The 15,302-nt window shown below is 43.1% G+C and overlaps 1 protein-coding gene across 1 annotated transcript in view; it reads left to right on the plus strand.

Moving 5' to 3' along the window:
- SPTB (spectrin beta, erythrocytic) overlaps nucleotides 1–15,302 on the plus strand; it is a 114,280-nt gene that overhangs the window by 76,170 nt on the left and 22,808 nt on the right. The window contains exons 18-24 of the mRNA XM_069731709.1: nucleotides 564–654; nucleotides 1,414–1,560; nucleotides 6,850–7,113; nucleotides 8,927–9,139; nucleotides 11,170–11,259; nucleotides 12,303–12,581; nucleotides 14,477–14,607. Of these exons, the coding sequence (XP_069587810.1) occupies nucleotides 564–654; nucleotides 1,414–1,560; nucleotides 6,850–7,113; nucleotides 8,927–9,139; nucleotides 11,170–11,259; nucleotides 12,303–12,581; nucleotides 14,477–14,607 (1,215 nt within the window). The remainder of the gene's footprint in view (nucleotides 1–563; nucleotides 655–1,413; nucleotides 1,561–6,849; nucleotides 7,114–8,926; nucleotides 9,140–11,169; nucleotides 11,260–12,302; nucleotides 12,582–14,476; nucleotides 14,608–15,302) is intronic.

Consider the following 15,302-nt stretch of genomic DNA (forward strand, 5'->3'; position numbering starts at 1 on the left):
CTATTACCTTATCTATTCTACCCCATAAGCGCAGGTGATTTATTTAATCTATTTTATATTGTTTTATCCTAGACAGAGTATAGCACAGACCCTGTCACCTCACTAGCAGCTCTTTTCTCTTTCCCCTTCCCCTCCCCTCCCATGTACATTTAGTTTTTCTTCCTCCTGTCTGCATTGTTTTGTCGGCGCAGCGCCGGTGTATACTAGTTTTATTTACAAGAAACAAAAATTGTCACAAAAGTTGGACACCCCCTTTAAGTACTTCAGGATCCTGCTAGAAAGTCCCATTTGGAATTGACTTTGAAGCCAATATTTAAATCAATTTTCCCATTGATTATCACTTCTCTATGATAGGGGACACAAGTCTGAACACTTTAATAGAGCGGCATTTTTGCACGTGCCCACTGCTATGTTAATGGAAATTTAAAAAACATGATTCTGCCTCTGTTAGTATTATTTTTATTACATATACTGTAAAAATGCCATATCAAAAAATATTGAACAAAACTATTGTGTATGAATTCATTTTACTGAATGATGAATTATGTGTTTTATTCCTTCAGGTATGCTGTGAATGTGGATAAGGCAAAAGCGGTATCAACTCTGTTAAAGGATCACGTTGATCTCCAAGATTTTGTAGAAAACTGTGATGAGGTAATAAATATTTTTTTTAAATACTTTTTAAAGGGGTTTGTCAGTAGGATCAGCCCTCCTAAGCCGTCTATATTGGCATTTAGGTCAAAGGAAGCTGAGTAAAAGGTTACCTTGATATCTGCGATCCAATGTCTTATTCCAGAGAAGTCCATATTTTTCTTAATATGTAAATGAACGGTAAAGTTCTTTGGGCCGGACATAGATCTCCCCGAGAATCTGCCTCCAGAGCTGCTTATAACTGAAAGAGGGGGAATTACCAGTGTGAGACATGTATATCAGCAGATCATACTGTCAGTCATTACATGTCTCACACTGGTAACATCTCCTGTTGCGCTCCGGAGGCAGATTCTCAGGGAGATCTATGCCCAACCCATAGATCTTAAAAGTTCATTAAGAAAAACATGTTTTTCTCCAGAATGAAGCATCAGATCTCAGATGGAAAGGTATCATTTTATTCAGTTTCCTATGTCCCACATGCCCATGTAGATGACTTAGGAGGGTTGATCCTACTGACACATTCCTTTTAAATATTGGGAATTTAGAATTGTTTTATAATTTCATGCAAAAGTTGTAACATGCATTTAAACAAAATGTCTCCATGCCCAATAATGATTATACAAAACTGTAGGGGCCAGGTGATGACCTTATGGCCCACAGGACCAAAAAGCTTTAAATCAGGAGAAGGCTGTGAAGATCTATCATGTATCTTACAATATTTATATGCCATGTCTATTTACCTATTAGATTTTTTTGTTATAGTTTACGTTATGGATCAATGAAAAATTGCTAACTGCCCAAGACACATCATATGAGGAAGCTCGTAATCTGCACAGCAAATGGTTAAAACATCAAGCGTTTAAGGCTGAAATTGATTCTAACAAGGACAGGCTGCAGAAGATTGACACGGTAAAAGCTTTAAGTATTTCTTTAAGGCTAGGGTCACATGAGCATAGTTTCTCTTATCCGAGAAAATCAGTCCAATTATGCAAATCACAGTTTGATTAGCAAATGATCATAGCGTGATTCAAATTTTAAGTACTGAACTGCACATGCCCAGAACACTACAGATGCACAAATACCCATGTTTCATGCACTGCACATACCCAGATCACTGGAGATGCTCAAATACGTGTTTTTAAGCACTACACATGCCCAGAACTCTAGAGATGCTCAGATACACATGTTGTTAAGCACTGCACATGCTCAGAACACTAGATATGCTCAAATGCATATGTTTTTAAGCACTGCAAATGCCCAGAACACTAGAGATGATCAAATACATGTTTTTAAGCACTACACATGCCCAGAAGACTAGAGATGATCAAATACACATGTTTTAAAGTACTGCACATGCCCAGGACACTGGAGATGCTCAGAAACACTTCTAGTAAAAATGGATCCATTATTAATGGAACAAAAATGGATGGAAAATAAATAGAGAACAGAAACCAAATTGTATATATATAAAAATTAAGAGACCACCACATCAAAACCCTGTCATGGGCAGCCCAATCTCCAGACCTGAACCCCATTGAAAACCTCTGGAATGTAATCAAGAGGATGATGGATAGTCACAAGCCATCAAACAAAGGAGACTGCTGAAATTTTTGCGCCAGCAGCAGTGTGAAAGACTGGTGGAAAGCATGCCAAGACACATGAAAGCTGTGATTAAAAATCATGGTTATTCCACAAAATATTGATTTCTGAACTCTTCCTGAATTAAAACATTAGTATTGTTGTTTCTAAATGATTATTAACTTGTTTTCTTTTAATTATTTGAGGTCTGAAAGCACTGTTTGTTTGTTTTTAACTTTGACCATTTTTCTTTGTCAGAAAAAAAAATACAAAAATTATTGCTTGGAAATTCAGAGACAAGTTGTCAGAAGTTTATAACCTAAAAGAACAATTTACATTTTACTAAAAAATATACCTATAAAAAGAAAAATCAGACAAACTGAACATTTTGCAGAGGTCTCTTAATTTTTGCCACAGCAGTATATACAACCCCTGGCAAAAATTATGGAATCACCGGCCTTGGAGGATGTTCATTCAGTTGTTTAATTTTGTAGAAAAAAAGCAGATCACAGACATGGCACAAAACTAAAGTCATTTCAAATGGCAACTTTCTGGCTTTAAAGGGAACCTGTCACCCCGTTTTTTGAGATTGAGCTATAAATACTGTTAAATAGGGCCTGCGCTGTGCGTTACTATAGTGTATGTAGTGTACCCCGATTCCCCATGTATGCTGAGAAATACATTACCAAAGTCGCCGTTTTCGCCTGTCAATCAGGCTGGTCTGGTCAGGTGGGCGTGTTCACAGCGCTCTTTTCTTCCCCAGCTTTCCGTTGGTGGCGTAGTGGTGTGCGCATGTCCAGAGTTCCGACTTCCCTGCGCCCACGTGAAGACACAGCGCGCGATCTGCGCTGTAATCCCTTGCATCGGTGGGGGCGGCCATCTTCCTGGGGCCGCGCGTGCGCAGATGGAGTGCTCTGCTGCACGGGGCTTCAGGAAAATGGCCGCGGGCAGCCGCGCGTGCGCATTAGAGATCGCGGCGGCCATTTTCCCAAAGCCGAGATGCAAACTCGGCTTTGGGAAAATGGCCGCCGCGATCTCTAATGCGCACGCGCGGCTGCCCGCGGCCATTTTCCTGAAGCCCCGTGCAGCAGAGCACTCCATCTGCGCACGCGCGGCCCCAGGAAGATGGCCGCCCCCACCGATGCAAGGGATTACAGCGCAGATCGCGCGCTGTGTCTTCACGTGGGCGCAGGGAAGTTGGAACTCTGGACATGCGCACACCACTACGCCACCAACGGAAAGCTGGGGAAGAAAAGAGCGCTGTGAACACGCCCACCTGACCAGACCAGCCTGATTGACAGGCGAAAACGGCGACTTTGGTAATGTATTTCTCAGCATACATGGGGAATCAGGGTACACTACATACACTATAGTAACACACAGCGCAGGCCCTATTTAACAGTATTTATAGCTCAATCTCAAAAAACGGGGGTGACAGGTTCCCTTTAAGAAACACTAAAAGAAATCAAGAAAAAAAATATGGTAGTCAGTAATGGTTACTTTTTTTAACCAAGCATAGGGGAAAAATTATGGAATCATTCAATTCTGAGGAAAAAATTATGGAATCACCCTGTAAATTTTCATACCCAAAACTAACACCTGAATCAGATTAGATCTGCTCGTTAGTCTGCATCTAAAAAGGAGTGATCACACCCCACACAGCTGTTGCACCAAGTGGACTGACATGAATCATGGCTCCAACACGAGAGATGTCAATTGAAACAAAGGAGACATAAAGTGAGACTCTGAACTCTAGTAACCTCTGTGTCTCCTGTCAATGTGTCACTGAGGGTCCTATAGAGCAGTGACATCACCCGATGTCACTGTTCTATAGGGGAGATCGTCGTGGGACACTCGTTATTAATTGGATTACAGCGGACAGGTAGTATACGGTTTATTATTTTACGGTTTTTGCAGGCGCTGAAGTATGGTAAGTATGGTTAAATGAAGAATATTAAAATACATTTTTCTGGCTGTTTCTTTATTTATTTTTTAACTCTTTCACTACACTAGGATTAATAATGGATAGGCGTCTTATTGACGCCTCTCCATTATTAACCCGGCTTAATGTCACCTTACATTAGCAAGGTAACATTAACCCCTTATTACCCCATATCTCACCGCTACACGGGAGTGGGAAGAGAGGGGCTAAGTGCCGGAATTGGTGCATCTTACAGATGCGCCATTTCTGGGGCGGCTGCGGACTGGTATTTGTAGCCGGGGAGGGGGGGCAATATCAATGGCCCCTCTCTAGGCTATGAATATCCGCCTGCAGCTGTCTGCGTAGCCTTTCTGGCTATAAAATATAGGGGGACTCCCATGTCATTGTTTTTTGGGGTCCCCCTATTTTAATAGCCAGTAAAGGCTACGCAGACAGCTGCGGGCTGATATTCATAGCCTGGGAGGGGCCATGGGTATTACCACCTTCCCAGGCTACAGATATTGGCCCCCGGCCGTTTCCTTTCCCCTCTGGAAAATTGCGCGGGAGCTCATGCCGTTTTTTTTCCCGTTTTTTTCTTTATGTTCATTTATCAACATCGGCCTATCTATGGATATATCGATCTATAGATATATCTATAGATACATAGATGTTTCTATCCATAGATCTATCTGGCTAATTTCACACATCAGGTTTTTGCTGTCAGGCACAATCCGGCGAGTTTTGAAAAAAAACTATCCATTTCTTTTTCTGCTGGATCCGTTTTTGTATTAGCGTCGGATTGCGCTTGATGGCCACACGTTTCATCCGTTTTTTGCCGGATCCGTCAAAAAAGCTGTTTCCGCCGGACAGAAAACACATACAGAGGAGCGTTTTTTCTGTCCGGCGAAAAAACGCACAGCGACGGATCCGGCAAAAAAAACGGATGAAACGTGTGGCCATCAGGCGCAATCCAGCGCTAATACAACTCTATGAGAAAAAACGGATCCAGCAGAAAAAAAAAAGATCGTTTTTTTTTTTCAAAAAAATTTTTGACATTTTTTTCCCCTGAGGAAGACGCACTAGCAGCGTCGATACGCGTGGGGCTTCGGTTCACCTACGGACCACACTTGGTAATACGCTATTGCACTTGCAAAGTCTGACCACCATCAGGGATTCCACACCCTGGCCGCTCATGGAGGTCTGGTGGCACCAGCTGGGTTATTTTATTTAGGCCTGGCACTATTTGTGTGACGGTTGGGGTCAGTATAATTTCTTTGCATTTGATACCAGGTGGTGTTGTTTGCTAATGTACTTGCACTGCACATAACATAGGGTTGGTAGGATGCAGGGGTGATGTACTTTATGTGAACAGGATATCTATCATATTTCCTACGTCCTTGCAGTGCAACCTGTGTGACATCATCATTGGTATATATTGGGCCAGCTGGCAGCACACTATTTGTTGCTCTGATATTTAATCAAGTGGATATATTAGGATATGTGTACCTAACCTGCCTATATCATGTACCTCTCTATATGCAAGCACTCTCATTAATATGCTTTACTGTCCGTTTGGGGTGACCATGTTCGGGCTATTTAGCCTTTCTGGTTTTTAAATGCTTTTAAAACTTGTTACTTTTCTTGCCTTGTTTGTATAGTTACAATAATAAAGTCTAATATTCAGGTTGATCCCTTTGGTGTGCATATCCTTTTCTTGTTCTTTCCCGTTGTTGTTTCATATGCAAATGTTAGATCCCTGCTGTTGATATTGATGTGGTGCCCGCTATACCCCCCTTTTTTTTTTGAGGGGAACGTTTTTTCTGTCCGGCGAAAAAAATGCACAGCGACGGATCCGGCAAAAAAACGGATGTAACGTGTGGCCATCAGGCGCAATCCAGCGTTAATACAACTCTATGAGAAAAAACAGATCCAGCAGAAAAAAAAAACGGATCGTTTTTTTTTTTTCAAAACTCGCCGGATAGTATGTATGTATGTATGTAGTATGTATGTATGTAGTATGTATGCATGTAGTATGTATACCTATAAACTTATCAAGAGCATATTGCCCCACGAAAAGACATAACGTCATATATATAGTACAAAATAGTAGAATTTTATTGATAACAACATACAAAATTTAAAAATCAGTAGCCAAACTGTAAAGAGCAGGAATTGGTGAGTGACCAAATGGACAGACCCAGCATAATCAAACCCCACATTGCAAATGTAAAGTTGCAGACCAAAAACGGGCATATACATACAGACCTTCAGGCATGATACACAAAAATACTGTCATGCATTTGAAAAAAATTGGGAGAGGGTACAGGAGTCTTCAAATCAGGTACGACTGTCATAATTAACACTCCAAAAGTGGAGCCCCTTGTAACCTTGTCATGCGTCCCCCATATTGCATTATGCCCATAAAGTTAATTTATACGAACCGCCCTATGATCCGCTTACCCATGGGAGGTTTGGTGCTGTGTACGTCCATAAATGAGCCCCGACGCGCGTTTCGCGTGGTGAAAACATTGCATGTCCGAAATAAAAGGGATTATGGAGCGATGCTTTAATTTTTATTTATTTGGCAAATTGTTCATTTTGATCCTCAACCCAGAATTCATTTGGTAATTTGCCTAGATAATTTACTGAAAAAAAAACACTATTTTTTTGTCATTTAATTTGTTTTCCTTATTTTTCAGAAAGGACAGCAGTTGGCACAGGAAAAGCCGCAGTTTGCACCAACAGTGTCTGAGAAGCTGGGTATTCTACATGAGCAGTGGAATGAACTGGAGACCACAACTCTCCAGAAGGAGCAGACTCTGTTTGATGCCCACCGCTCTGAGCTCCATGAACAAAGATTTGCAGACATAGCTACCTGGATAAATTGTATAGAGATGCAGGTGGCATCAGACGACTATGGAAAAGACTTGACAAGCGTTAACATTCTTCTGAACAATCACAAGGTGAGTGTGCAGCTATCTGCTGAGCCTTCCATATGTTGGATATTATGAAATAGCTGCTATATTTGAGAGATAGTTTGTCAGGACCTAGGGCTAGGGTCTCAACCATTTTTCTCTCATCGAAGAAAATCGGTCTGAATATTCTAATCACAGTTTGAACAGAGGGAGATCAGCGATGTGAAGTTCCCAGAGATTGAGCAAAAAAAAGGTGTCTGCATGTGAAAAACAGACCGCCCTCTGATTTCATCCAAGTGCAGTCCGATGTGTTCCACTCTGCACAAGGAAAAATTCAGGCATATGCACGACCTCATTCAATAACATGGGAATGAGTTCTATTCATCAATACAATGTATAACACTCGTCCAAGTTATACAGTCGTCTTCATGAGCCCTTACTGTGTGCCATTTCAGCTTTCTCAAAATATATGCAAATTTTGTCATATATCGTGGATCAGTCACATGATGTTCCACCATGTCGTAGTATTGTTTCTTAAGGAGTTGCCTATAGCTGTTCTTTGAGACCATTGCTAAATCTTGCTGTCACATCTGAAGTATTCCATGGTGCTTGAAAAGTTCAAAGAGATGAACGGCACCAGGACTCAACAATGCAATATTGGGAGCGCTGAATCAAATACACCTCTTTAGACCCACAGCGTGCGGTATCCATGCAGTACTGGAGCGTGGTGCTCAGCATCAATAGCCATAACATCACAGTAGGGCAGTGAGAATCTGGAATTGCTTGCCTGAGGAGGTGGTGATGGCGAACTCAGTCGAGGGGTTCAAGAGAGGCCTGGATGTCTTCCTGGAGCAGAACAATATTGTATCATACAATTATTAGGTTCTGTAGAAGGACGTAGATCTGGGTATTTATTATGATGGAATATAGGCTGAACTGGATGGACAAATGTCTTTTTTCGGCCTTACTAACTATGTTACTATGTTACTATGTTACAGTAAAACTTTGCACAAGAAAGTAGAAGAATGCAGCACTCACACAGGTCGCGAAGTGAATATCTTTAATCTGTCTTTAATCCATGTACAGACTTTGCATAAAAGACAAGTGGAGATGACGAGGGTGCGGGGAGAGTGAGCTGGACAATGTCCAGCAGCAGGATGGTTATTGCAGGCTGTAGGCTATCTTGAAGAGATGGGTTTTCAGGTTCCACCTGAAGGATCTGAGGGTGGTGGATAATCGGAAGTGTTGAGGCGTGGTGTTCCAGAGGATGGGGGATGTTCGGGAGAAATCTTGGAGGCGGTTGTGTGAGGAACGAATAAGTGTGGAGGAGAGTAGGAGGTCTTGGGAGGATCGAAGATTATGTGAGGGAAGATATTGGGAGATTAGTTCAGAGATATAGGGAGGGGACAGGTTGTGGATGGCTTTGTAGGTCAGTGTTAGTAGTTTGAACTGGATTCCTTTCGGAATTGGGAGCCAGTGGAGGGATTTGCAGAGGGGAGAAGCAGGGGAGTAGCGAGGAGAGAGGTGGATTAGCCGGGCAGCAGAGTTAAGGACAGACTGGAGCGGTGCAAGAGAGTTAGCGGGGAGGCCACAGAGGAGGGTGTTGCAGTAATCGAGGCGGGAGATGATGAGGGCATGCACAAAAGTTTAAGTAGATTGTGGGCTGAGGAAGGGACGGATTCTGGCAATATTTTTTTTGGTGAGGTTGTTATGCCAGGGTTGCCTATTGATTTGTCGCACTTTGACATGCATGAGAGGAGCGACTGAGTCTATGGCTGATGTGAGGGTAGAGTTATAGAAAGCGGTGGCGTTGTCCATGTCGTGGATTGCAAGTTATCATATTCTCCTGATTTACCTACAGAGAATTGAAGATCAAATTGACCAGAAGACAGTAGAAATGGATGAAGTCCTTCCAGATGTACCATCACTTGCAGAAGACAGGAGCCTTGGGGAAAAGGAGGAAAACATCAAAGTTCGCTTTTCGCAACTTCAAGAGCCAATGCATGAAAGGAAGAGACGACTACAATCGTCAAAGCAGGTTCACCAGCTGCATCGGGACTTGGCAGATGAAATTGTAAGTGCTGAGATCTCAGAGTAGATAAAGTACAGTTATACCATGACTAGATGGTTGCCTGATTCTAACGCATCGGGTATTCTAGAATATGTAAGTAGTTTATTTATGAAGATTTCAGAATAATGCAATGAATACACAGGATTCGGCCGGCCGGGCGCGACCAATTAGCGAAGCGTGGTTCAAATCCTGTGCCAATTCGTGGCCGGACTGCGTCTGTTGCTGATTGTTTGCGCCCGGACGGGCGTGACCAATCAGTGAAGCCAGGGCCGGCTCCAGGTTTTTGTGGGCCCCGGGCGAAAGAGTCTCACAGCCCACGTAGCATATAACACAGCCCACGTAGTATATAGCACAGCCACGTAGTATATAGCACAGCCACGTAGTATATAGCACAGCTATGTAGAATATAACACAGCCATGTAGTATATAGCACAGCGACATAGTATATTGCACAGCCATGTAGTATATTGCACAGCCACTTAGTATATAGCACAGCCACGTAATATATAGCACAGCCACGTAGTATATAGCACAGCCACGTAGTATCTAGCACAGCCCACGTAGTATATTGCACAGCCACACAGTATATTGCACAGCCACGTAGTATATTGCACAGCCACATAGTATATTGCACAGCCAGGTAGTATATAGTACAGGCCATGCAGTATATAAAACATACAGCCCGTGTAGTATATAACACAGCCACGTAGTATATAGCACAGTCACGTAGTATATTGCACAGCCACATAGTATGTAGCACAGCCCACGTAGTATATAGCACAGCGACGTAGTATATAACAGCCTATGCAGTATATAACACAGCCCACATAATATATAGCACAGGCCACGCAGTATATAACACAGCCCACATAGTATATAACACAGCCACGTAGTATATTGCACAGCCATGTAGTATATAGCACAGCGACATAATATATAGCACAGCGACGTAGTATATAACACAGCCCACGCAGTATATAACACAGCCCACGCAGTATAAAACACAGCCCACGCAGTATAAAACACAGCCCACGTAGTATATAACAGCCCACGTAGTATATAGCAATGTGGGCACCGTACCCCTGTTAAAAAAAGAATAAAAATAAAAAATAGTTATATACTCACCTTCCGGCGGCCCCCGGATCCAGCCCAGGCTTTTAGCGATGCTCCTCGCGGCACTCCGTTCCCAGTAATGCCTTGCGGCAATAACCTGTGATGATGTAGCGATCTCGCTAGACCGCTACGTCATCTGGGGTCATTGCCGCAATGCATTCTTGGAACCGGAGCATCGCGGGGAGTGGGAAAGACTGCCGCGGACTCTGGAAGGTGAGAATAAAATAATTTTTTTTATTATTATTATTTTTAACATTATATGTTTTTACTATTGATGCGGCATAGGCAGCATCAATAGTAAAAAGTTGGTCACACTTTTAGGGTTAATAGCAGCGTTAACATACTGCGTTACACCGCTTTACGCCGTGGTGTAACACAGTCCGTTTAACCCACTGCTAAAACGCTATGTGGTCGCTGACTGGAGGGGAGTATGGAGGGGGCACTGACTGGAGGGGAGTAGGGAGGGGCCAATTCACGGCTGGACTGTGCCTGTCGCTGATTGGTTGCGCCCAGCTGGCCGCGACCAATCAGCGACACGGGATTTCAGTTACAGAGAAACAGACAGACAAACAGACGGAAGTGGACCTTAGACAATTATATAGATAGATTAGGACCATAAGATGATGAGAAGAAACGCTGAACTCCTTCCGAGCGCTTATGTCAAGCCATAGGATTACTCCATGTGAACTCGGCTGTACGTGATGGTCGCCCATGCGAGGAGGAGTGTTCTTGAGCTTGCATTCTTAAGTTTTGCAGGAATAAACTTTTATGCAATAGCAACAATAAGCTGTCAAACTTTGTAATATTTCTGCTATGTGATGGTCCTGATCTCTAAGTTTTTTTAGGTTGTGTTTTAAGTAAAAGATAGAGAAAAATTGTGATGCCATTAACACTCATTGTACATTGTCATCTACTTGCAGCTCTGGGTTCAGGAAAGAATGCCTCTTGCGGAATCGAAGGATTATGGCAATAACCTTCAGATGGGTCAAATGCTTCTGAAAAAGAATCAGGTAATGATATTTAAACTAGCCATACACATGCGATGGCTGATGGCCTGGTGACTGTTCGGGTGTCCGCTATCGCTCTCTTCACTCCCACATACACAGGAAAGTTCAGCTTGGCCAAAAGGTCATGTGTTTTCCCAGGGGAGAGCGGAGAAATGTTTCTGGCAGCAGCTTATGTCCCAAAGAGCAAAAGGGTTGGGTGTAAAATTCGACCTGCCCGACCTTTCTCCGCCCAATATAATCTTTCAGGGAGAGTCGGAAGAACCCCCATACACATTAGAATGTCGGCTGGTTCAGTAGACTTTAGTCTATTGTGTCTGTGGCGCAAGAGTGAGTTAGCTGATGCTTTTTTTTTACCTTATTTTCTGAAATTTTGGCAAAACTGCTGCACCTTTGCCACAAATTTGGAAAACCGTGGCAAAAAACAAAATTGTATTTATTGCAAAAAATATTGTTATTTGGGGTGGCTGGACCCTAAAGTCTTATAAGGGCAAACTCAGATTAAGATGAGAAATTTTATGCTGATTTTATAGAAAATCCATGGTAGAAATCCAAGATTCATCCTCTAGTTTCTTCTGTGGTTTCACAGTTTGCTTTGTCATGGATACAACACAAATTAGCCTCATTCAGTGGGACTTATCCAGATTTATCTTGAGTAGAACAGTTTGCGGTAACATGTTAGCGCTCATTAGCCCTTGGGGGAAATGGCTGTACTACCGAATGTGGTAATGCAGCATGTGAACACAGCCTAAAGATTGACATGTCAAATTTTTTTCCATAGCAATAAAAACACTGACGTTCAAACAAATGTTCTCCAATACTTGACTTTGATGAAAACTATTTCACACATATTGGCCCCAAATCATGAGCAATAATTTGGCAGCATTTGAATCACTTTACGCCAGAAAAATATCAAAAACTGCCTGATGAATCGGGGTCATTCTCTTGAAATTTGTGGCAAATCTAAAAACTAAAATGCAAATGTTTCTGCCACATCTGGCCCTGATGACAGAGAACCCTAGTATTTGTTTTATTTTTTATTTTTAAAGACTTTGCAGAAAGAAATAGCAGGTCATTGTCCAAGAGTCGATGATGTTATGAGACGAGCAGAGGCTATGGAAGGTGAACCTGATATTGACCCTGAACCTATTAAGAAGCAGCATCATTCACTGCAAGATCAATGGGATCGATTGCAGACAGCAACAATAAATCGTCAGAAAGCCCTTAACCAGGCAAATGAGGCCCAGCAGTATTACATGGATGCCATTGAGGCCGAGGCTTGGATTGATGAACAGCAGCTGTATTTAATGGGCGATGACAAGCCAAAGGTACACTTTTAATATATACCACAGAGAAAGAAAAATATAATAAGTTATTCATTTCTATTACTTCTTGATGATTCTTGTTTTGTTTTTTACATTAATCTCTCACCAGACAGCCACATAAAATATAAATGTCTGCAAGTTCCTTGAGTCCTAGATACATCCACTATATACAATTCACTGGAGAAGGATTACAGAACTGCGTGGTGGGCACAAGCCCCAGCCCATGACCCTGGTGTCAGCCAAGCAGCATCACTGACCGCTCTCTGCCACTCTATTGGCACATCACATTTTCTGATTAAGATTAATATGTCAACAGGTTTTTGCTGTTTCAAGTGTTTTATCAGCAGAAAATGATCATTACAGGACTAGGTGTCTTGTCTTGTACCTCGTGGTCCTTCTGCTTTGTGTAACCCCACCCCCACCACTGATTGGCAGTGTTCTGTCAATATACAGCATACACAGAAATCTGCCAATCAGTGGTGTGGATGGAGTTATACAGAGCTCAGCATTTGAGCTCTGCTAGATCTGCAGCACAGAAAACTGTGATTGTATCAATAAGGCAGCAAGCATGAGGCTTCAGAAAGTTAAGAAAAAGCAATGTTCTCTTGATGCTATTGACTTCTGTAGGTCACATCTGGTTTCCCTTTAGATATATGGGCTAAGGATTGATAATGTAGATTAAAAAAACAAAGAAAAAAACATCATATATGTCACTTTTTCCATGTATCCATCTGTAACACCCCAGGTAATGGTTGTTACAGTACCCTTCCCCTTCCTTTCGGGGAGGGCGATATCATGCTTGGAGGCAGGAAGGATTCCCTTTATCAGGTAACGCACCTGCATACAATACATTCTGAATCCAGGCCAGAAGGGGGAGCTCAGAACCAGGATTCAGGGGAGCTTCCCCAGCTTTAAGTGTTTTGGTCTGGAGGTGGAGTTGGTCAGTTGGTCCAGGGAGACCAGACAGTTCAGTCTGGAGCAGACAGTGAAGGAAGAGGAGTGGAGAGCAGACAGCGGAGCTGTGCAGCCAGGACTGAGCTGCAGTTCCAGAAAAGGAAGTGAACCTGATGGGTTGAATGTGAAGCATCAGAGGAAAGAAGCACAGAAGCAGGAAATGGGCTCAGAGGGGAACTGTGACTGGGCACCCTCAGAGCCAAAGCGCAGAAACCGGGCACCGGGAGCCTGAGGCTATGTTGTACTCCAGGTCACACGGTAGAACCAGAGGGCATAGGACTTTATCTTATTTGCACGCACCCACACCTGAAGGTGCAGCAGTACACTAGGAGCCTAGGTCGTGATAGAGACCCTATAAAAAGGCTCACACTGCCCATCATACAGATAACTGTCCCAGGACAGGAGAGAGATGACTTTGCCATCAGCTACAGGCAGCAGGGACCTCGCATACTAGCGCGAGTAGGAAGGCTTACGGACCTCACCTGGTAGAGGGATTCACTATTGCCTCCAGGCCGGCCGGGCTATAGCATCACCTGTTCCTGGTACCCTGGACTGTGGACTGCTACTGTCAGTAAACCAGGTAAAACTTTGTGTCCTCCACTTATTTGCCCGCATACACCATCCTTGCCCATACACCTTGGGAGCCCTGGGGACCCCGCTTTACCTGTGGGAAGCGTCACCATCTTGCTGCAACAACATCACCCCAGAGGACCCCTTTAAGCAGCGTCGGTCCTCTCTGATCGAGAACCACAGGTGGCGTCACGAATAAACTTTATTCCAAAATACCCTTTAAAGACCTTTCCCCGTTTACTTGGGCGCCCAGGGCCACGGACCGGGTCGCAGCCACGGTGACATCCCCTTTAAGTGCGACCGGACCCGGTACCAAGTACCCCACTTCCCAGGTGTACGACTCACATCCTCCTCTTGTCCTTCTCTTTCTATAGGATGAAGAAAGTGCAGTTCTCATGTTGAAGAAACACCTGATTTTGCAGCACGGAGTGGAACAATTTGGAAAAAATATCAAAGACTTGGCAGAGCAATCTCAGAAACTCCTGGCATTAGAGCATCCTGATGGGTATGTACAGTCAGACTACAGGTACAGTTAGGGTATGTGCACACGTTGCGGATTCTCTGCGGGTCCGCAGCGTTTTTTGAGGTGCAGAAATGCTGCAGATCCGCAATTGATTCACCGTACAATGTAAATCAATGAGAAAAAAAAAAAATGCTGTGCACACTTTGCGGAAAATCCGCTGCGTAAATGCTGCGGTTTAAAAGAAGTAGCATGTCACTACTTTTTTGTGAATCTGCAGCGTTTTTGTACCCATTCCATTATAGAAAACCGCAGGGGTAAAAAACGCAGCAAATCCGCAAGAAAACCGCAGCAAAAACGCACAAAAAACACTGCGAAACCGCACAAAAACGCGACAAATCCGCAGGTGCGTTTTCTGCCAGGAGAGGCAGAATCCGCACCAGAAATTCCTAAGCCTAATCCACAACGTGTGCACATAGCCTGAGGGATATTCGTCAGTTTCTTGGAATAAATGACACTCCTGAACAACAAGAAACACACACTTTGATTTTGGGTGCGATATGACAAGATTATGTTAAGTTGCACTTTGCTCCTCATTTATTGAATTTTATTAACTTATGAATCTTCTGTCCAAAAGGTTGTAAGGAAAGACTTGTTTACCTCTAGCAAAAAATGCTTTGGGAAAAGGTTTTACAGATTCTTAACAAAACAGAGGAAATGTTATTTGAAGGGGCTGTATC

This window comes from Ranitomeya imitator, chromosome 1, assembly GCF_032444005.1.
Source record: "Ranitomeya imitator isolate aRanImi1 chromosome 1, aRanImi1.pri, whole genome shotgun sequence".
Classification (NCBI taxonomy): domain Eukaryota; kingdom Metazoa; phylum Chordata; class Amphibia; order Anura; family Dendrobatidae; genus Ranitomeya; species Ranitomeya imitator.